Below are 22,682 nucleotides of genomic sequence, written 5' to 3' on the forward strand. Positions count from 1 at the left end.
ATAAGGATGGTGAAACCCTGGAACAGATTGCCGAGAGAAGTAGTGGAGGCCCTGTCCCTGGACATATTCAAGGCCAGGCTGGACGGGGCTCTGAGCAACCTGGTCTAGCTGAAGATGTCCCTGCTCACTGCAGGGGGGTTGGGCTAGATGACCTTTGAAGGTCCCTTCCAACCCAAAGCATTCTATGATTCTGTGATTCGAATACTAAAAAAAACTTCTTCAACATGAAAGATGCACCTGTGTGTTCCTATGAAGTGAACAACTGTTAAAAAATGATACAAACACTCAAAATTAGTACAGAGGTGGGCAGGACCAACAAGATTGCATTTGTCAGCTCAAGCCTCAGATTAGCTTCTGAAGTACCACCACTAAAAGACACTGATCTTTGGTGAACACATTGAGGCAATTCTTGGACTAGGTCTTCTGGCAGATTATATTTGCTAACATGGATCTGTGGGGTAAAGACCTGACAGAGAAAGAATCTTACAGGTCTAAACCAACACGTTCACCTGCAGGGCATAATCTGGATGTACCGCTTATTGTTAATAATAGTCGATTACTGAAATTAAATTCTTCAACAGATAGTGTCCATTCGGCTTCTCTTTTGAAGACTGTTGGGTAACTGTCCTGTTATCATGTGTTTAATACCTTTTTCCTCTAAGCCATTTTTCTAGGCTTTAATCTGAAATGTGGTTATTTTGGAATTCAGGGTGAAAATCATGCTGCCTCATTTAGGTGCCAAGTTTAAACCTGCTGAATGCTGCACATCTGCCCCAAGCATGGAGATGTCAAACACTTCATTTGACATCATTGAGCTCCCTGAAAGTGAGGACATGCCCACACAGGGAGATTCAGGCCCCTCCTTTCCTTCCTCCTGATTAGAAGGGACTTTGGGAGAATCCAGAAGTCAGCCCAAACTGCCAGGTGTCTCCCTGTTTCACTGAGACATGCCAAACAACTAGGATATTCTGGGATCCATTGTGTCTCGTGCTCCTCTGCTGAAAGGGGCTTTGGGTAGTGTCTTGCACCTGTCTTCTGCTTATTACTGCAGGGGTTAGAAACTGAAGCAGGAGATGGAAGAGATCTTACTGAAGTTAGTCTGAGCAGTTTTAACTCCCATTTCCTAGGAGAGTGCTTTATGTACCAGCCTTGAGCCGCAGCACTGTCCGTCATCCTCTTGATGGTCCAGCAGTTCATCTTCAGGTATAAAATCCACGGAGGAAGACAGACAACATGCAAGAGAGAACGTGACTCTTAACTTGCAGCATTCAGTAGGAAGGAAGACCGCTGGTCCAAACAGTTTCCAAGCATGTGTGCATTTTACATTAGTAAACATTGGAAGTGTTTTTAAAGTAAACATTAGTCTAAATAAAAAAAGTCTCCCCCCCAAAGTCCTAGATGTTGGGTTCAAGTTCTGCCTTTTTCTGGTTGAGAAGTGGATCCAATACTATTCAAGATGAACACAGGTGCAGCCAAACTTTTGAACCTTCTCTGGAGGAAATAGGTGGAGTGGAGATATCACTGTGCTGGAGTTTGGATAGGAAAAGATAGGCTGGGTGTGAAAGTGGCACTTACCTCCCCAGAAAATGTGCTTTCTGATGCTGCTGGGAGGACTGTAGCTAAGCACTCAGGCAGCTTTCAGGCTGTAGAGAGTTGCCTTGCAAATTTAGCGCAGTGCTCAGCACTCTTAAAAATGGGCAAACTGGCCTTCATTGTCTCTGTCCCGATTTAAGCAAGTTTTAAATGGATTGAACCCTACCTTACTTAAGATTTCACTGGGTATTAGGCTGACATTTAGATTTAAGGAGTGCAATTCCCAAAGTCAGGCCTATTTCTGTACTGTAGATTATTCTTCATTTTTGCAGAAAATGATTCAATTGAACTAATCTGACAGGGCTGACTGGATGTCCATTATAGTGCTGCATTACAATTGCTAAACAGAATATTGGAAGGGCACTGGGTGCAGTCTGGTAAAGACAATACATAATTTCAGTGATGGCACTAAGGGAGCATTTCAGAGTTCAGTAAGTGGGTTTCTGAAGACACTTGGCAACTGGGAGGAGGAAAAGCAAATGAGAGCAACTGCTTGCAAGACTGACATAACCTCAGCATAACATTGAGTTACGTGTTGCTCTCCTTGGGCTGGGAGCAGGCTTGGCAAATGCTAGCAATCAAGCCATCTGTATAACTGGATCAGATTTTTCACTACCAAAATTGTTCAATTTGTGGGATTGTTTTGACAGGCGTGTTGGGAAATACAGAGCATATAGTTTTCATCATTGTTTTCTTCTGTTTTTCCTCTTGTTCCCTTTGACATTGCCCACTGGCTTTTATTAGTTTTTGAGGTCCATTTAGCTCAGCATGCAGAGCTGGCCACGCTGCCAGTGTTGCTCCCTGCAGAACTCGTCCTGTTACTTCATTTACATTTTTCCTTCTTGTTCTTTAACCAGAAGGGGAAACTCTGAGCCTTGAATGCACAAATCATTAGGTCCAGGTCAAAAACAGACATTCCATTATTCCAAGTGGTCATTCTGACTCATCAGATTTGTAGTTTATCTCAGAAATTTCTTGGAAACGTGGCATTCATTAGTAGCATTGTCTGGATAATTGCAGCATGAAGCTGAACTGGTCTTGAGATCAGTATCAAATATTCAGTACTACTCTTGTTGGAGTGATGTAATTGGCCATTCATGAGTCACTTCTGGTCCATAAGACTCTTGCCTCCTACCCCATTTGCCCGCAGCAGGCATTTAGCAAGGTTACTAACTCACCAGTGAGGGAGAAGTTATCTTCACTCGGATCAAGGTGTTCTAATTATGCTGTAAAATCAGTCAGATCCCCTGGAAAAGTTCGGAACAAAATTTTAGGTCAGGGAATAAGGGATGCTTTTATTATAATCAAAAGTTAATTTGCAGATTACAGGTTCTTTACTACTACAACATCTTCTCTGTATTTGGTACGCAAAAATATATACAGCCTTTAGGGACAGCCAATAGTGCTGCTCTTTCTATTCTTAAATCCAGAAGGGAAGCAAGTCAAACAAGAATAGTCTTTTGTACAACAATACTAGGCATCTGACAAAGAAAGTTGGTATCATTATTTTAATTTTATGGATGGTGAAATAGGGGGTGATGATAAGCCTCTTCCAGATGATGAAGACATATTCTGCTCCTCATTCATAATTCATTCAGCAACAGACATTCTCTCACTCTCACTTATGTATAAAACCACTGAAGACAGTGGGATTGTACAGACAGGTTAAGGAAATGGCTAGCAAATTCTATACATTTTGTAGCAGTGAGAAGAAAATCAGTTAATATGATTGATCTAAGTTGTACCATATTTTTGGAACCATATTTTAGAAACGACTACTCTTCACTGTATTTTTCTTGTAAATTGAGTAAATGAAATGTGAAATCTTTAATAGACAATAGCAGAGGAAGATTATAATCCAGCGTTCTATTATTTAAATTACCTCTATAAGTAGATTATTCCTTAAAATATTTCTGTTCTCCGCTCCCTCACTGGGAGGGATTTAGATATTGGAAGATACAGAATATTATTTTCACTAGGCAACCTGATTTGCCTGTCTTCAGTGTCCAGTATGCTTTGTGGAAATGTTTTAACAAACAATTACATAAAATTGAGCTCCCAAATCCTCCCCCGAGCATTTACATGGATTACACTACTTTTCAGAAGTCCTCGACAGCTCCCATTAAAGTTAAGACAGATTTATTCCTGTACTTTCATTTTGAATTTATCTCTAAATAAAATAGTTTTATAGCCTAGATTTGTTTTTGTTACACAAAACTCCTGATGAAGTTACAGGGAGCCGATTGGCTCGTGATTATTTTAGCTCAGGTTAGTAGATATGGATTGGACTATTTATTTTTCACATGCTTGAAATGGATAGGGAAGTTTTCATGGTTATGTCATGATTTTAAATCATGACATCAGAGTCTTGCACTGAAATGGGGAGTCACTTCATATGAAGTGATAATGAGGTACTACCACACAACAATGGCTATTTTTAGCAGAGAGATCAGCCATAAGCTCCAGCAGGTATAACTAGTTTAGTGCAAAAGTGCCCTGAAAAGTGAGATTAAACAATAGCAGCAGCAAAATATTTTGCAGATGACACTCTGCCAAACTTTAAAACTATATATATCTACATATAGCCCAAAGGAAATATTTACATTTCATTCCCTATTTATTTCTTTATTGTCATTAACCTGTCAAACAAATTATATTCTACAAATAATATGAGATAGAGATTGGCATCTGAGTGAGACAGAGTTCTACTGGTTCAGTAGGGTCTGAATCTGTCAGCTGAAAAAGAACATTTAGGCTGTCCCTCAAAGATGACATTAGAAGATAAAGCAATGGAAGAAAGTTAGTTATACATGAGTTTTCTATACTTTCTGACTATCTTTTCGTCTTCCAAGCTGTATAGAACAGGAGCTGGAAACCTAAAAAGGACCCCAAAACAATTACTGTAAACAATGAGATGTATCATATTTTGGTTTAGCTGCTATTATCATATCTTAACACAGCTAACTTGAAGGAAGATGCAAAAGAGAAATCTACAGCAAATGAAATGAGCGCAAAGGTTAGAAACCCAAAGTAAGCACTATCTCAGTATCTCAGCTGGCAACAGCTGTGTCATCTGTAAAAAGGCGGTAAGTCATCCAACACTTTATTCTTCCTAAGACCAAATTCTAAATCAAAGGTGATCAGAAACGTTCAAAGCAATCAAAAAATGGAGTGGTAAAATCAAGAAGGACTATTAAAGACACTGCAGAAGCCATTAATTTTCTTTGGCTTAGCCAGCCTCAAGAGAATCTGCAAAGCATAAAAATAGCGTTCATGGGTAAGTCTTTTGTGGCTTTTGTTGTTTTCCAGTAGATGCTTTGTATCTCATGTGTATGCGAGTTGTGATTTCTCCTTTAAGGATTCACCGTTACTGGTGTACTGAAATGTCTTACCACAGGCTCCCGAAAGAAAGCGCCCATGGGTTGGACCTGAATTGTAGCATGTCTGGAAACTGAGGGGCCATAGCCCACAGACTTGCTCAGTGCCGTGCTGCTCCGAGTGAACTGGAGCCAGCAAGAACTGTCACCAAAAAGCGGTGCCCCTGTCTCCTTCCCCACTATAGGGAACTGAAACAACCATCTTGGCTGTTCAGATAAGGTAGCGAGAACCCTGTCCCCACACTTAGCTTTCCTCCAAGTCTTTGGCCTTGATAAAATAGTTTGATTATCAGGGATGAATCTAAAGAGTCTTCTTTCTACTATTACAGTTTCTGTCTGGAATATCTCACTATTTGTTCCTTATCTGAAGAACTTTCTTTCTTCCTTGGTTTATGTAACACTTTCCTTTGAATTAATTCCCTACTTGTTGAACCCTCACGATCAATAGAGGAATCACATTCATAAAAAAAAAACCTCAGTCCATAGTACAGAATCTTTTTGCCATGTAGGACTGAATCAAGCAAGCCAAAAGCCAAGCATAGTATGCGAAAGATCACAAACAGCAGCTGTTCCATGAGTACTGTGTGCTTGCACGGGGATTGTGTGGGAGGACCAGGGGCAGGAGGATAGGTGAAGTGGCAAATTTTCTTCTGGTAGCAGTCCTTGTACAAACCTGAAATCAGGTGGGTGATGTGGGTGTACAGTGCTGTTGCAATGTAGGCTAGTTTGCTTAACACTGAACTGGTGGCAACAGTGTACTCTCTGTGTAAACAAAGCTCAAGGCAGTCACTGTACAAGTGCAAACTGTGCAACAGTGAGTAACGCTAAACAAAACCAAAGCAGAAATAAGAGTGTAGAGAATGACGTTCTGGCATTTTTAGAGAAAGGTTTTGAATGTTCAACTCTTCTATATTACAACTGTCACAGAACTGTAATAAATGCTACTAGTATGTATCAGTGTTAAGAAGCTGGACAAATTATACTGGATAATATAGTGATATAAATTAATCATTCTTAATAAGAATTCTCAAATTTGCTAGTGTGATTAATAGTAGTACCGGTACCAAAGGTTCTGCAGCTTTTGTGTGCTATTATGAATGAAGATTTCTTAGCCTAACAAACTGTATGTGAGTTTGTGAACCTATGTCATTTAGTTTGGTGTTAGGTGAGAGTTACTAAGACTGCTCCTGGATGCCCAGGAGCAGGCTTAGTAGAGAAGAATGCAAAAAAATGGCCTTCCAGACCACTTTCTCTCCCATTTTCTCTCCAGCATTCAAATGCTCTGATTAGATCCCCCACTACTGTTACTACATTGGCTTGTAGCAGCATACCTTGTTTTTGAAGTTGGAGGATGCTTTTTCAGGGGACAAGGGGTAAGCAGAGAGTAGGAGGTTGAGCTTTTACAAATGAGACTCCCTTGGTAAAAAAATGACACCAATGTACACAACAGACTTTGCCTGTGCTGCCACGTAGACTTGCTATTACAGTAAAAGCCCACTTGCTGACACTAATCATTTCCATAAAATTTAAGCTAACATCTTTGGGAGAAAAGATTTAATTAACTCATAAGCCCCTGAGTCACTATGACAATCTGCTTTCATAGTGATGGGAATAATCACATTTCTACCCACTGTCAGTCCTTGAAATACAGGGGTTTTATGAATAATCTATAGTACATTTTTTTTACCGTACAGAACAATCAGATTCTTTTGTTACTGTCACACAAGAACATTTCTGCCTTAGACATCTAGAAAACCTCTAAATCTATCTGGTGCCTTGAGGGGCTACCTCTGCTTGTGTGACAGGAGTTCTCTTGAGCATTTGGGTTAGTATCGTGAAGGGAAGCCAAGCAATTCCATCCTAACTGAGATCCACATGAGACATCCCATTATTTAAATAGAGGTGCCCTTAGGGCAGAGTATGCAGAACCCAGTGCAATAAATAAATAAATAATCAGTCCTCACTGCAGACAATAAATAAAAATGTGGCAATGATTAATGTGATATAAAATTATACTCAAAAACTTTCACTGTGAGTCAGAAATAATAACCTAGGTACGGAGCTTTGAAAAAATCTCTTTTTCCCCTTAGTCCTGCTGAAAAGATCATGTCTAACAGAACATACTTTTTTTGACACCTTCTTCTCCTACTTGTTATAAATCCTTGAAGGAAAAAATACAGAATCTTTTTTCCACTGGGTTTGTCTCACCAAAGTTGTTGCTGATTTACCGTGGCATAAGTTAGATAAGTATCAAGCTTGTAAGGTTTAATTTTATCATCTTTGGGGATTTAACGATGTTGAGAATAGTTCTATAATCACAGTTTAGACAGAGAATGTTGTATCTGTTGTTCTCACTGGACATTGCTATACCATTTCCTTCTCTTTTTACATAATAATTTTGTATTGCTTCCACAGTGCTGAACAACAACTGAACAAGGTATGACCTGTATATTAGGGACAGAATGTTCTTAATGCATCTTTAGAGATGTAACAACTCTAATAACCTGAAATTTTTGCGAATATACATTTTGCATCTAGATAAGTGCTTTTTTAAATGACAGCAGTCCTCTAGCATTAGGCTTGATTGCAACCTGTTTTCTAAATTAAAAAATGTAAATGTGGCATTGACAAAGGTTAAAAAGATTTAAAGTAGGTTCTGTCAGCAGTGCATGCACACACCAAACTAAATCCTATGTATCTAATCAGTGTCCTCTGGACTGTGTGCCTTGCTCCATTGTTTACTTTCAAATCCATAATAATTTTGTGTCCTTTCACTGGGCGAAGATTCATTTTAAAAACTAATGAATTTAAAAATATGCTTTTCCCTTGTCCATTTGATATTGTGCCTGCAATTTGACTTTCATTGTTTGTTTCCCTCCTTGTCTCTTCAATCCTTTTCTCTCTTTCTGTCCTTTTACTTTATTACATTTTTTATTGAGGACTGAGATGAACTGGTTGCTGCATCATGGGCCCATTACACTTCCTAACAATTCCATTTACACCTTATTGTTTGTCTTATTGCTGGAAAATTCAGGTGATTCATCATGCCTGAAGAAGCACCTGATCCCAATTCCCTTGATATCACGATCACTATGTGACAGGAATACAGTTAGTGGTGGCTTTCAGGCTCTAAGAGGCCAAGGTGATAACTCTTTTGGGACTTTTAGCCTCTCAACCATTGATGAGTTCCATTTTCGTAATGCTCTGTTTTCTTGCTCCCTTTCAACAGCCCCCTGAGTGTGGAAAAGGGCTTGGAGTTAATAAAGGAAGTGGCAGATCTCCTAAAGCTGCAGATGAGTGCCTTCGATGATGTCAAGTATGTACATGGAATGTGCCCATTTTTATTTTGTTGGATTTCTCTTTATTTTTGAATAGTTTGTCTTAATGGCAAAATTAATGAGAGCGTGTGAGAGACAAAGCAGAGTATCGTCATGATCTTTATAATGTCCTCTACACACAGGAACAAATTATTTTGAAAAATTATGAAGACTGAAATTTTCCTATGCTTCATAGGGAAAAACAGTCTGTTCAAAGTGCTGTAAAAATATTACGAACCTTATTTAACTCTTCCTGCTTAGTGAAAGTCTTGCGAAGGGTCATTATACTCAGCATTGCTGAGGGGGAAAATGACATCAGAGATGGAGAAGAACTTGAGTTCCTGGCTTTGAATCTGGCATGTGGTACAGTAAGTCGTGCCGCTTGGTCAGCTACTCATTTAACAAGTCGCAGGGAGTTCAGCTGTGTTGAGCTGCTGTTTTTCTTCATGTGATTCATACTGATGATTGCTCTGCATGTAAATCTCCTGAACTAGGAGGTTACGATTTGCCATGTCCAGTAAAATTTTTTAGATCGGGGATTTTCTGAAATCGTATTGGTAGGAACATTCACTTCACAAAACTTAATTCCTCCTTTGTGAAACAGAGAGTAAAAATAGTTTGATAGAAAAGTAATGGAAAAGGAGGGTCAGCTGTGGTAGGTTTTTGACAACTTGCTGAAAAGAGGTTGTATCTTGGCTCGCAGAAAATAGCTGATGTCTGGGTAGCATCCAGTTCCTGCCTATGTTTCAGAGGTTTGGGGTCTGCTTGATTTGGGCCATGACTCAGGTTGCTGAACTGCAGCATCTTTCTCAGCCTTACTTGTGCTGCCTTCAGCTTTTTTTTAACCTTCAGTTCTGGTGAATGTAATTCATCAGTTAATACTGTGGTTTAAGCCGTAGTCTGAAAACGTTTCGTCTTTAGTGGAAGTTTATTATTATTTGGAGAAAAATTCTAACACTTCTGTTACTGTATATGTAAGGAAAAATAGATTACAGGTGAGAAAATCTTTTTAGAAGTTGACAAATTCTAGGCATATTGGGTTTAGTTGTTTAGAAGGAAAATGTTCCCATATTTTGTTTGCTAGAACAAGTCTTTGTATTGCTGAAATTCTTTTTGCTTGCATTTTATGAAATGTATTATTTATGAAAACTGAGTTTTGAAATTATGAAAAATGACAATATTATATGGTCTCCCTTATAAAGAGAATTTGCAACGTTGGCTTTGAATAGTAGCAGATAAAGTATGCTGCACGTGTAAAGGGTTAGTCCAACGGAACAATTTCTCTGCTGGAATCAACAGGTTCCTCTTCATTAACTTCATTCATTTACAGTACAAGAGCACTTTCACCTATCTTTCTAATTGTTAGCATAAAGCCTTTTGATTATTTTTTATCATTTGATAAATCAAAACAACATTGCAATTGGCAGGCTGTAGATTTGTTCCTAATGAAAAATATCCCTCCAGTGATATAGCTAGTTATGGATGACCTGTTTTTTTAATGTGCAACATTAGGGAAGCTGGTTATTTTGCATTCATTAATATGCAGTCATATGACTACACCAAAAGTACTTATATAGTATGGTCAATATTTTATAAATGTTTTGAATGATAGTGACTCCAAACAGGACCAAGTATTCTGACTTTCAACACAAACACAGTATTTGCCTTTTGAAAAAATCTATGAATCTGTGAAAGATTATCCCAGATCTCAAGTTAGTAAAGAATTCATCCGTAATAAATTTTCTTTACTCAAGAAAATGAGATGCTTTGACTCAGGTTAAACCAATGAAGTGCTATAGAAATGTGGAGCTGGCCAGTAGATATGGCCATAGTGGAGGTTTAGAAAAAGGCTCACCAAGCAAAGGATTAATGCTTTTTGGATATGTTCTTTTGTCATCACTGAACAGCCATTGTTGGAAAACTCTATGAATTTGAAGGCTCTGGTTAGCTTCTGAGTGGCATCATGGAAAAGGTTTTCAGGAAAGACTTGATGTCATGGTTATTCTTAATCCACCTTTGACATATCAAAGTATGAAAATGAGGCCTCTCGGGAAATGTGTTTTTTACTTGGCCTAAGGCATCATGGGCAATTTAAATTATTTTACTTTACTGGCAAATAAAAGTACTCTTTTTCTTCGTGATTCAGTTTAAAAGTCTGCTTTGAACTCTGACCTGTTTATTAGCTTGGTGTAAAATTTTCAGTTCTCTCTTTTCCCACTAAGAATTCTGAATGGTAAGAAACTAACAGTGTAGGCCTGAATTTTTTCTATTATTGCAAAGATTTCAGACTAAAGACATGTTAGTGAGAATCACAGGGTTAATTTGAGAGCATAGACAAAGCCATCACATTCAGTAGGAACAGCATAAGAAGAACTGAGGAAAGAGGGTGAGTGGTGAGTTCTTCTAAAGTTCTTTAAGTTCTCAATTAAGAATTTCTTGTGCTTTTCTCTGAAAAAAATAATTTTAAAGGCACTGCTTCACAAATACACTTAACTTTAGTTAGCTTTTTCTGCAAATATTTTTCGTTATTTACTATATTATTATTTTTTTCCTGTGCTTTGGACTTAGGTAAGTGAACAATTATTTTTGCCATGGATTCCTACTGATTCCCATGTTAGTTCTTCATTAGTTGATACATGGTAGTAATCAGTTTATCTTATCTTCTTTCATTCACTATCCTGCCAACTTTAACCGATGGCCTGCGATTCACAGTATAGCCTCAGGCTTGGCTCCCAGAGCATTCAGTCCACTTCTACAGTTGGTTTGTTGTCAAGCTTGCATTGACATAAACTTTGCTTGCGCTGTGAAGCGGATGAGTGGGAATAGATTTGGGTAATGCATAATTAGAAATATTTCAGCGTTGAAGTAAAGATCCGACATGTTAGCTGTCACTTTTGGATACAGCCTGAATCTTTATAGAAGTACTAGTTATGTTTAATATGTTTTGTTAATGGTTATGTAGCTGTCACATAAATTCCATTATTTCTTATTACATCATTAGAGACCATTAAAAGGATATTAGCATGCTGATGTAATTATGCAAGCAGAGGTAAAATGACTATAGTTATGATTTTATAATCTAATTATGGGTGTCCAATGCCACTGGTGATTGATTGTTGAACTGGTATCATGGGTTGAAGTCAGATGGGTAGTAGTGTTAGGAGGATTTGCATTTATTAAAAAAAAAAAAATTCACCTCTCTGAAATCTGTAACATTGACCTTCTTCATGTAATTACAGTTCTTCACACATCATAGAATAAACTTACAAACAGAAGAGAATATCAATAAACATCCAAATAGAATAAAAATACTTAAATCTGTAAGATAAACTGTGAGGGCAGTGGAAAGGACACTCAGAATCTGTGGTCAAAGCCATTGAATTAGAAATAAAAGACTGACTTGGTTTTTGATAAGAATACAAATTATTTCTGTATTTTTATTTAACACTCTCATACTTGGGGTATTTACTGAGAACATTGCTAAGGAGGGTTTTCAACTCTAAGCTGAGATGAATACCTTTGTACGTAAAGAAAACAGATTTTTCTGATTTCACAGTACTTCAGATATCCTACCATTCTCCACCTCCAGGTAAGAGTGAGATTTTCAGCTGAATATTACATTCTGTGATGGATGCTGCAGTAGCACTGATTTTATTGTTTTCCTTCTTATTTCTCTCTTTAGAGTTATATGCTTTGTCGTATTTCCATTGAAGATCTCTTGCTCTAGGTGTCTCTTTTGCCCCATTTTTTCTACTGCTTTGTCTTCCTCCACCCGTTCACCTTACTCAGTATCTTTGCCATTTTTGCCTTCTAACATACCTAAACTCAGTTCTCAAAGAACTGTCCTTCCAGAAGACATGATAACTTGACCAACAAGCATGTCTATTTCCATATCTAATTTTTCAGTGGAAAACGTGTAGCAGAGTGCTCTAAATTTTTTCCATTAAATGACATTAATCTCTATCTGTTGCTGTTGTTTTGAAGTGCAATAATTGTTGCCTATATGAGCATATAATCTACATGTATAATATTGGGGATGAACAGGACACATGCTAAATTTCAAATGCTAATATAAATAGATTTTTCAAGTTGAAAAAGCTGATTCTGATTATCTAATATAATGTCCTGGATTGCAAAGCCATAAAACCTAACCAATGTTTTCTTGTCATGTATGGTTGCATCTATATTGTACGTCCAAAGCTAAGCTAAAAGACCAAATCATGAATCTTTCAGAGTTTAAGTCTCAAACTGCCGGGCCTTGGGCTGGTTGTTCAGCTTTCACCTGACTACTGTTGCTACCCACACTGAGACTAGAGGTGAATTCAGTGTTTTACTTGAATAGTTTATCGTGCGAAAATTGAAAACTCAGGTTAACTGAAGGTATATATGGAAACTGTATGGATGCTTTAGCTGAAAAATATCTTTCAAAATTAGTAGCAACCACAGCAACATGGTTTGACATTTTGAAAATAAAATACTATAATTTTTAAATTCAAAGTAATAACTAGTTTCAAAATTTAACTAAGTTTGGTTTATAAGGAAAAAGCTTTTATTTTGGTGATAAGAATAAACAAAAATTTTATTTTGGACTCAACTGAAGCCAGTATTTTCTTTTCTTTTTTTTTTGTTCAGCTGACCAAAAAATACCAAACTTTCAATAAAGACTAATCATGATATAGTCTTGAAATATTTGATCATGTCTATGTATTTTTCTACAGACCTCTGTCATGTCTATGTATTTTTCTACAGACCTCTGTCTTATTCCATACACAGGAAATAAATTGCTCAGTTAATGAGCAGCCATTCAATGTTTCTTTTTATTCTCATTGTTCAACATGTGGCTTCAGGATTTACTTCTTGTACATTATTCAAATCCTGCTTTGTGGTCAGAAAACCCATTTCCTCTTGTTTTGTGGTTTTTTTTTCTTATCGTGCTCTTCACTACACTGCAAAAATTCCTGACAAACATGAATTGATGTACTTCACTCACATGAGATATGAGGTATTATGAGGACAGTATAGAACTAGAATTATGCAGGAAAGGATTAATGTCAAAGCATTTGTTAATATGAGATGTCCAGTCTGATGTCTCAGAATATAGTTTATTTAGCCACTTCTGTATAGAACTTCAGTGGCCTCAAGTTGCGTCAGGGGAGGTTTAGATTAGATATTAGGGAAAATGTCTTTGCTGAAAGGTGATCAGACATTGGAACAGGCTGCCCAGGGAGGTGGTTGAGTCACCACCATCCCTGCAAGTGTATAAAAAATGTGTAGATGTGGCACTTTAGGACATGGTTTAATAGGCATGGTGTTGTTGGGCAGATGGTTGTACTTGATCTTAGAGGTCTTTTTCAACCTATGGTTCTATGACAGATATCCTATTGGCTTCAATGACCATTCTGAGTGTTCAGCAGTCCCAGAAGTCAGCTCTCAGTTTAGACAATCCTACTTGGTCTGTTAAAAAAAATTGCCTAAAATGACTTGGCTTCAGCTGAACTGGATGTGAGTCTGAACCTGAGGCAGAACTGGATGGTACCAGCAGAATTCAAAGTAACAGTAGGACCTTTACATCTTTGTAGTTCCATACCTTATTTGCAGTGTTCTGCCTGAAGTCTGATAAAAATGAAGTCGAGGCCCCTGAAAATATTGGTCTTCCCCACTACATGGCCACCACTTATCCTTGGATGTCAGCGATCCTATTGTAATGAACGCATTGAAAAGAAAGACTTCATATCTAGGTATGAAGTAAGTCAAGATACATTTTTCCAGTTATACTGTAGTATGTCCTTAGTGTCAACTATGTTTTTACGTAATTTTATGTAAACAGTGATCTAATAAAAATTTGAATTTGGAAGGCTTGTCACAAGGACAGCTACAAGCACATTTTTGCCATACTTCAAATCTCTGTTTTTCAAGTAGTGGGATTAGACACAATTTCCACCTCCTCTTCAAAGAAAAGGCCTTACGCAACCAAACAGTACCTATTATTATACTTGTTCTTAGGAAGGTCTGAAACGGTTGGGCTGGAATAAATACAATTTGAAAAGCCAGCCAACCATCCCAGTGAATAGAATTTGAACCGAGGAAGATGTCTGAAAATCAGACCAAGTGGTGAAAGTTTGGAGAAGCTTTAAATGTGTTCAAATCGTAAGTGTTGGACAGGCAGGCTGATGAGTGGAGCTCCCAGCCTCACCTATTACAAACACATTCATTGGCTGTAGTGTCCTGATCATGCTATATAGGTTTTGTTCATTGTTTGTCATGTTATTTTTCTAATACCTGAAAAACTCAGTCAGCCAGTTAATCATATTCAGTCATCTAGAACCTAAACAGTGGAAGAGTATGTGTTATTTTCACTTCATCATGCTGATGGATTATGACATGTCGTATATGTATGCTCTAAACGTGAAAATATCAGGAAATTATTGGTAGCTTGAGAGGCAGGATAGTGTGAGGGAGGATTATTTAACCACTGAGCAGTAGTGGGACAGGTAGCACAGTCTCTTGTTGGGTTTGTATCTGCAAACTTCCCTCTACTGTACAGATTCGCCCCGACTCCTTTCTCCTTTATTCATTGTGATTAATCTTTTCATGTGTTGTATGCTGAGCACCTGTGGATTAACATTCTTGTGAAGTTTTTTCTAGATTGGCAGATTCTAGGTTCTGCCACCTGTGCCACTTAGATTTACTGAGAGGAATGTTCTAATATAGTGCTTATGAAAAAACATGTATTCCGTCCTGCTCTCCATAATGTTCTGTAGTATAAACTAGCAATAGATTGAATTTTTATTTCCATTCCATTTAACCCCCAGAAATTAAGGACCATTTTTATTGCAGTTTGAACTGTGCTATGCTTGGTCTCAAGAAAACGATGTATCTTTCAAAAAAGTTGAGCAATATTTGTCATCTCTTTGATTCAAAATGGCAAAAGAACAGACTAAGGCTATATGGCATAATCTTGTTAAAATTTTATAAAAGCGTAACTCAGAAATAATACAACCGCTTTTATTCAAACTTGACTTCTCCCACAGATTTAACGAGTCTGGAAAACAAATCATCTGAAAAATGTACTGCTGTAACTCATTGCATGCAGGCTTTTATAAGTAATTACACTGTGTTTTCTGGTACATATGGTCTTATATGACAACTAATTTATAATATAAAGATACACCAATTTTTAAAGGAATGAGGATATGGAAACCAAAATAAAGTGGAAGTTTCAACTACAGATTCCTTTACTTAAAAATGAGTGATTTCTCAGCCCTAGCATTACATTAGTCTCGTGGCTTTTTCCCCTGAGGTATATTTGGTGTGCTTTAATAAATGTGTGTATAACCAAGATCATTTTGCCTTGTAACTTTCTGCTAGAAAAACATAAAAATACATTAAAATAACAAGAAAGATTCTAGGTGGCAAAACAGAAAGACCATAAAAATCTAGGGAGACTCTTAGAAATAAAAATGTATGAAGTTTATCTTTCCATTACAATGTTTCACCTCATGAAATCAGAGGATTTGCACCTTTGTAATCAAAAGCAGACTGAAACCTGGTATTATAGATACATTTCCATGTATTCATAAGTCCCTACTCAAGAGAAGGTTTTTACAGGTAAGTGAGCTTCTGAAGTTTATTTTTTTCACTTCATATTTCTCTACTAGTCATGTATCTGTGTGACCGAGAATGCCATCATACTCCTTTTTTAATAACATTAAAGTTCATAACATTATAGGGTAGGCGGAATATACTGCTTTTTTTCAGGTAAGTCACTGAATATGTGCCATTGCGTTTCATTTTATAACATTTCACATACTATTAACAGGTAATCATTTCCGTTCTACAGATGGGTGCATTAAAACTCCAGACAGTTTGCTCGGTTTTCCCTAAGATGGTATAGAACTTGGTGACAGATATGAGAATAGAAACAGAGAACTGTGATTCTCACTCTTGAACTAAAGTTTGATCCACAAATAGTCTAACTAATATTAGAAATGGAAAAAGATTATCATATAGAGATTTGTTTAAAAGAATAGTCCCTTATAAGAAATATACAAAATTAATTTAACATCTACATCTTTCTTTATCCTCCTGCCCTTGGCTACCTCATTCTGCTACACACACAAGCATGCACTTTTTTTCTCTCTATTTGTCACCTGGATGGTTGGATGGATGGACAGATGGATGGATTGCATGAATATTACAGACCTGCTGACACAGCTGAAAAAGACAAATAATTCTTCTGCACTTTTTTTTACACCCTAGACAGTAAATATTGCATATCCAGGCCTACCAGCTGCACCATGACCTGCCTGTGGAAGGATTTGTATTCCTTAGGAGCCATAAAGGTGGCTGGAGCAAATACACATCTGTAGGTGCAACCGAAAAAAGCCTGATAAATTCCACTTCCAGTGCCTCCTTTACAAAGTAAATGTTTCTACCTTGCAGCTGGCAGGGGAAGATCAAGAACAAATCTCCAAGTTGGTCTCCTCAGAGGTAAAGAAGAAGCTGAAAGATTCTGAAGAGGGCAAGGAGCAGGGCTCTGGTTGTAGCACTCAGAGTTTTGTAGCTTTTTGAATTGAGATTATAGCAAACTTTGTTTTTTATGGGCTTTGGTTGTGCTGCCTAATGCTCATCAAAGGAATTTGTGCCCTATTTGGCTCCTATCAAAGCTATGAGCATGCTGAACCTTTACCTCTGCGAAAGTCCTAACACATGAGTTATAGCTCTTCATTAATGATTAAAGTCACTTGTGCAACCTGGGCATAAGGTGACTATCATCCCAGTAGACAGATTTTACACGTGATTTCAACACACTCTAGTAACAACACAGGTGTGCAGAGGGTAAGCAGACCTGAAGCCAGTAAAATGCTCTGAATGCTTACTGGCTCAAAATTGAAACTGTTGTTTGTGTACCAGGCAGATTACTAAAAGGTATAAGAAAGAAAAATGGAAATATAAATGGAATACAATTATCTTTATTTTGAAATTACATAACTTTTTTATCCTTTGACTTAATCTTTGGGGAGTGAAAGAGAAATCACTGTACATTTAAGCAGCATTTTGAGACTGTTTCCCCACTCTCTCAGGGTCCAAACACTCTCTTGCTGTAAAAAAATTATAGCACTTGTATGGTTTGTTCTTTTAAATACTGTAATTAAGAACCTTATTTGCATGGCAGGAAAAGCTGGCAACATTTATGTACTCAGCGTGGTGAAAATGTCAAATTTCATGGCTTGTGACAGATTAATAGAAAAATTGTTTTAAAACTCTGCAAATTATTCATGGAGACTGAGTAATCATCAGAAGTTGCATTTTGTGAAGAATAAAAATAGGACAAACAGTGTAGCATCAATCTCTAAATTGAGTGTTGTCTGTTTTTTAAATCATTTAAATTGTAGGCTTAACAACATAATCTTCACCTGAGATGAAGCAAGTTGTGAAATCTTTAAAATATTATTTCATCTTCTTTTGCAGTGTAAATTAGCATAGGTACTTAGCACATTTTTGATGCATATAGATTAAATGATTAATATAAAATTAATCATTAAAGTAAAATAACTAAAAGTCTATCATTTAGTACTGGTTGATATCAGAGGCCCACCAGACATGGACTGCTGTTGTTGGAAAGCATCCCTTTCTGGACCAGTCCCTTTTCTGTGACTTTACCCTTGAAATTATTCTAACGACAGCAGTGTGTCAATCAGAATATTTGGACACCTTGTAGAGCCTTCTTCTCTCCCCCTGAAATGATACTCCATGAAGTCACTCCACAGCACCGATCATTTCAGGGGAGAGGAGAGGGCACTACAAGGTCTTCACATAACTGCCTGATTTACGAAGGCTGTAGATGTAGCTTGGCAGAAGTAAGTCTGAGCGACAACCATCGAGTCCAGACCTAAATTTTGTTTCCTTGTAGTTACATTTGCAAGATGTGATTGCTCTGAAACTGTCATTCTGCCTAATCTTTGTGGTCTGTCTGTTACACCTCACCCAGCCGCATGGTGTAAACCACCCTAATGAAATGCAAGTGGTGACAGAAAATCTGCCACTACCCGGTGAGCCCTGCAATTAATGTCTTTCACGTAGCAGAGATTTTGCTTTTTCATCTTTAGTCCTTGGTCACTGTCAGACATAAGGTGTGATGTTAGTACAACAAATCTTTATCTTTCTCCATGCTAGCTATATGTTTAGTGCAGGACCACATCTCTGCAGACAACGTTGCAAACAAAGAGTTCATGCTTAGTGTATATAAAGGATATAAATATGAATAGATAATTTATTTTCAGCTGTGTTGCAGCATTTTGTGGAACACTGTATGTCATTCTGAAGTTTAAGGAGCATGTGAAGAGTTTCCAGAGAAGAGCTCGGGAAGCTAAATTTGCTAAAACAGAAAAAGATTTTTTAAATTGATCACTGGCTGTGAGTACATACATGTTGATAGAAATGTGAGCACACATACAGCTGTACATTGACATTTGTTCAGTTCAGGTACAAAATGAAGCAAATCTTTGAACAGTAAAGATACTAAAGACTGGAAGATATGTGCCTTTTTAGTATTAAGTCTGGGTGATGATCAATATTCTCTGCTCAACAGCTCAGGGAAGTTATTTTGTAGTAGGTCAGCACAATACATCCTTCAGAGATTTCCTGAGTCTTTGAAGTTTACTCAGGTACTTGCTTATGTAATATAAATAGAGTATGACTCAGTGCTTCACAAAAGAAATTTTGGTCAACATTTCCACTCACAATTGTTGGTGAAACTTGAATCAAGTAGTGAATGAATCTACAGTTGGTCTGAGTAACAGAAGTAGAACAAAATGTATTATGTGTTATATGACAATGACCAGCTGTAATTTTCTGCCTTTGTTTTGTTCTTTAAATCAAGTCATATAAACATACTGTATTACAAAAATGCCTCTTTCAATCATGTGCTTTTTCCCCATTAATTGGATTTGACAAAAGTATGTTTATATAGCTCTATACATAATATATACGACACATTAACAACAGTATGAGCATTTTAATTTTTCCAAAATTGAGAAGATGAAGAGGAGGCTTCAGTGTAATATAAACAATGGACATAAGCTTCAAATTCCTAAACACAGTAAGCACAGAAATGTGTACACATTGCAAGTCATTAGTTCAAGCCCACCAAACATTTCCTGAGACAATTACCTTCACTGCTATAAAATTTACTTTGCACAATCCTCTGGAGCGTTACTAATTGCTTTTCTTAACCTCCAGAGATTAAAGGATGTTGAAATGAACATATAGACAAGTAGCAACTCTAATTTCAAATCTAAGCTTTATTAAAGCAAGCTTTGTTTTACGAAATAGGGTCATTAAGGGAATGTTTAATGTTGGAAATACCCAATCCTAATCTCCTCATCTTCTTCCAGTCTTGAGAAATTGCACCCTGCCTGTATTTTTTTAAAAATGCAGTGCAAGCTCGACTCATTTCCATCTGGTGTCAGCTCTATGTCTCGTCTTCAAGGATACACATAACCATGTTGGCACTTGTTTCTTAAATCCGTTTCCACTAGGGGGTATGATAGACTGTGACTGTATTTCACAGTAAACCTTCTGTATGATATTGTAATACTAAAGTGTACACACATGAGGGAAAAGAACTGGCACACAAAGCTTGGTACATAATTTATGGAGATTTAAATTCTGTCATTCATAAATATAATTATAACCTACAGCTTGAAAGTGATACGGACCTTGCCATATTGATCATACTCCAGCTCTGTTTATTCAGATCTTTCATTTGTTGACAGACGAAATATAATAAGAATATTCTTAGTAAAACAATTAAAGAAAGGAAATACTTCTATTTTGCACAAGGAATATTGTTTGTTTCTGTGCATGTTGTGCACCCTCCCACCTTCAGATAGGAAATACAAACCCAAGGGGAGGGGATATTATTAAATCAGCAATCAACCTTAAAGTCATTTTGGTATAAACACTGTAATTATTTCATCTCTAGTAAACAGAATATAAGACAACATCACATAAGGGTGACAATTTGCAATATGCTTTGAATGTCTTTGTTAAAAAAACCCTATTATGGCTGAAGGCAACATTATTGAAATTAAAAAAAAGAAGCAGAAGTTGTGACAGCCAACAGAGGGGGTAATTAGTCAGTAAATGTCAAGTAATAATTTTAGCAGGTCATTGTAACAGACATCACATTTTGCGTGGGGAGAAGTCACTCTTTATTAGAAGACAGACCTGCTTACCTTTATTCAAAAAAGCATCATAACAAAGTATTAAAAAAATGATAAGAGGAGTTATAATAGCATAGTCCATATGCCTTCTAAAAATCACAATCTTCTCTTATTTATGTGGGTGTAAGTTCACTTATGTCAGAAGAGTCAGCTACAGATTTGCATAGGTGTGACTGTATTAGCATACAGCTCAGGGAGAATAAATAGAAAAAAAATCTGATATAAAACATTGTCTTTCTAGTTTAAAAGTGCTGCTACCTAACATTTTTAATCTCGGTTGCAGCAGGTGAATGTCTTAGATGTAGGTTACTTTTCAGCCTGGACGTTGTGGTTTGAATTCCTGAGGGCTTTCACCCACACAGCTGGCTACGCGCCGGCGCAATGGGAGCTGCCGGCCGGGAGGGAAGCCTCTGCTAACCGGTAGCAAGTTCCCGACCCGCTGGAACGGATTGTCTGCAGTTCCTCAGGTCGTAAACCGTCGTGTGCACCTCATTGAGCCTCCATACTTAGAGTGATGTAAAGAGAATTGCTGTTAGTGTTAGCCAGGCTTCAGAGGGTTTGAGAGCCGCATGAAAAAACGGCCTCATCTATCTAATGTAAAGTTCCTGGTTAGGAAGTGTCAGGGGTGCATTTTCTACATCTTGGAACCTTTTCCAGGCAGGTTGCCCTCTTGTTAAAAAGTATTTTTAAAAATATTTTGCAGCCACATAATTACTGGTTTTGTTTAAATGTTCTCGTCCAAGACATAATGAACAGCGAGGAATTCCCCAAAGGGCATCTATTGTTATTGAAATGTTTATTTATTGAGTGCTTTTGCCGGAAGCCCACCCATGAGAAAAATCTCATTTTATGAGCTCCTGAAGCAGTCAGTTCCTGAAACATCGAGCAGAAATGCAATTTTGACCAAGTAATCTCAAGGTCTTTCGTTTGCTTTTAAATAAAGAGCAGAATACCAATGTGCAAAAAGTTCTGGCAAGACCTGCTTTATTTTCTGTATTTTGTAAATATTCCTAGTGACCCTGTGCTTATGTGGTGCTCAGGTAATTCCTTAGGTTCAAGCATTTAGTTGCTACAGCAGAGAAAACCAATATCCCACAGAGCGATATATAAGTGGATATTTTAGATTATTCTGAGATTTCTTCTTTCCTGCAGAAGAATGGTGTTAACCCAATATCATCCCACTTGGATAAAGATTTTTTTCCCCACCTTGACTTTTGCTCTGTATTTCCCTACATTTTCTCATCAGCTGTGAGGAGAAATGATGGTACTTGTGGCAATGTGTACATGGGTCATCGCTGCAGTGAGTGGGTTGTGAGGACAACTGGGAGCGAAATGAGCTTTGGTCCAGAGATAGAAGCAAAAAAACTCGGCCAAGGGAAGGAGGGGAGGAAACATTTTTATGTTTTTGCTTAAAATATTGAAGAGTAACTACACTGTGCTTGAAAGTTTGCACTGGTTCCAGGTTCTCAGCTATAATGGTCCACGCAGTGTAAATTTTGGGGGAATATCTAAAGTTATTTTTTTTCACCCTGTGGTGTCATGGGACAGCTATATACTGGGTTAGTGTCTGCTTTTGTTTAAAGCAGACTGCTAATTAGACTGTAGATGTCTGAGCAGCCAGAGAGGAATCATGAGTTCTCTTTACGCTGGCAATGCAGAAAGAAGCACAGTGCAAGATTACTTATATTCAGTGTACAGTATCATGAAACTCCCAGGTGCCTTTAATGGTTGATTATCTCAGTGTTAGTGACAGAATCAGGTAATGTCCTGAATTTTTGTAAAGCAGTTATCTCAAATAAAATATACTTAGCAACTGTTGAGTATCGTAACCTAAAATATTATTTAAATGATACTGATAAGCGCTTTATAATTACCTAATATTAATAAAATATATTTCTTGTATGTTAATGGCTTGGCATCTGGAGTGTCCTTTAGCAATAAATTCTCCCTGTTTTCTTGTTCTATGCTTCCCCCCCAAAGAGTATTTAAAGAAAAATGATTGATTAATGACAGTTCCTATTAACTCCAGAATAAAACATGCACAATGCATGCTTTGCTAGTAAAAGATTGAAAGAATCCTTCTTAGTCTTACTCTGATTCCCTTTGTGACCTCGAAGCAAAGTCTTATGGTTAATAATAGGATTTTTCTTCCTGAAATGGAAAAAGTT

The 22,682-nt window shown here is 37.3% G+C and overlaps 1 protein-coding gene across 2 annotated transcripts in view; it reads left to right on the forward strand.

Annotated features, from left to right (window-relative positions):
• The window catches only part of PTPRN2 (protein tyrosine phosphatase receptor type N2), a 707,013-nt gene that overhangs the window by 307,878 nt on the left and 376,453 nt on the right, over nucleotides 1-22,682 (forward strand). For both annotated transcript variants that reach the window (XM_075419758.1, XM_075419759.1), the window contains one exon: nucleotides 8,200-8,286. In XM_075419758.1, coding sequence (XP_075275873.1) covers nucleotides 8,200-8,286 — 87 coding nt within the window. The remainder of the gene's footprint in view (nucleotides 1-8,199; nucleotides 8,287-22,682) is intronic.

The sequence above is a fragment of the Opisthocomus hoazin genome, chromosome 4, assembly GCF_030867145.1.
Source record: "Opisthocomus hoazin isolate bOpiHoa1 chromosome 4, bOpiHoa1.hap1, whole genome shotgun sequence".
In the NCBI taxonomy this organism is placed as follows: domain Eukaryota; kingdom Metazoa; phylum Chordata; class Aves; order Opisthocomiformes; family Opisthocomidae; genus Opisthocomus; species Opisthocomus hoazin.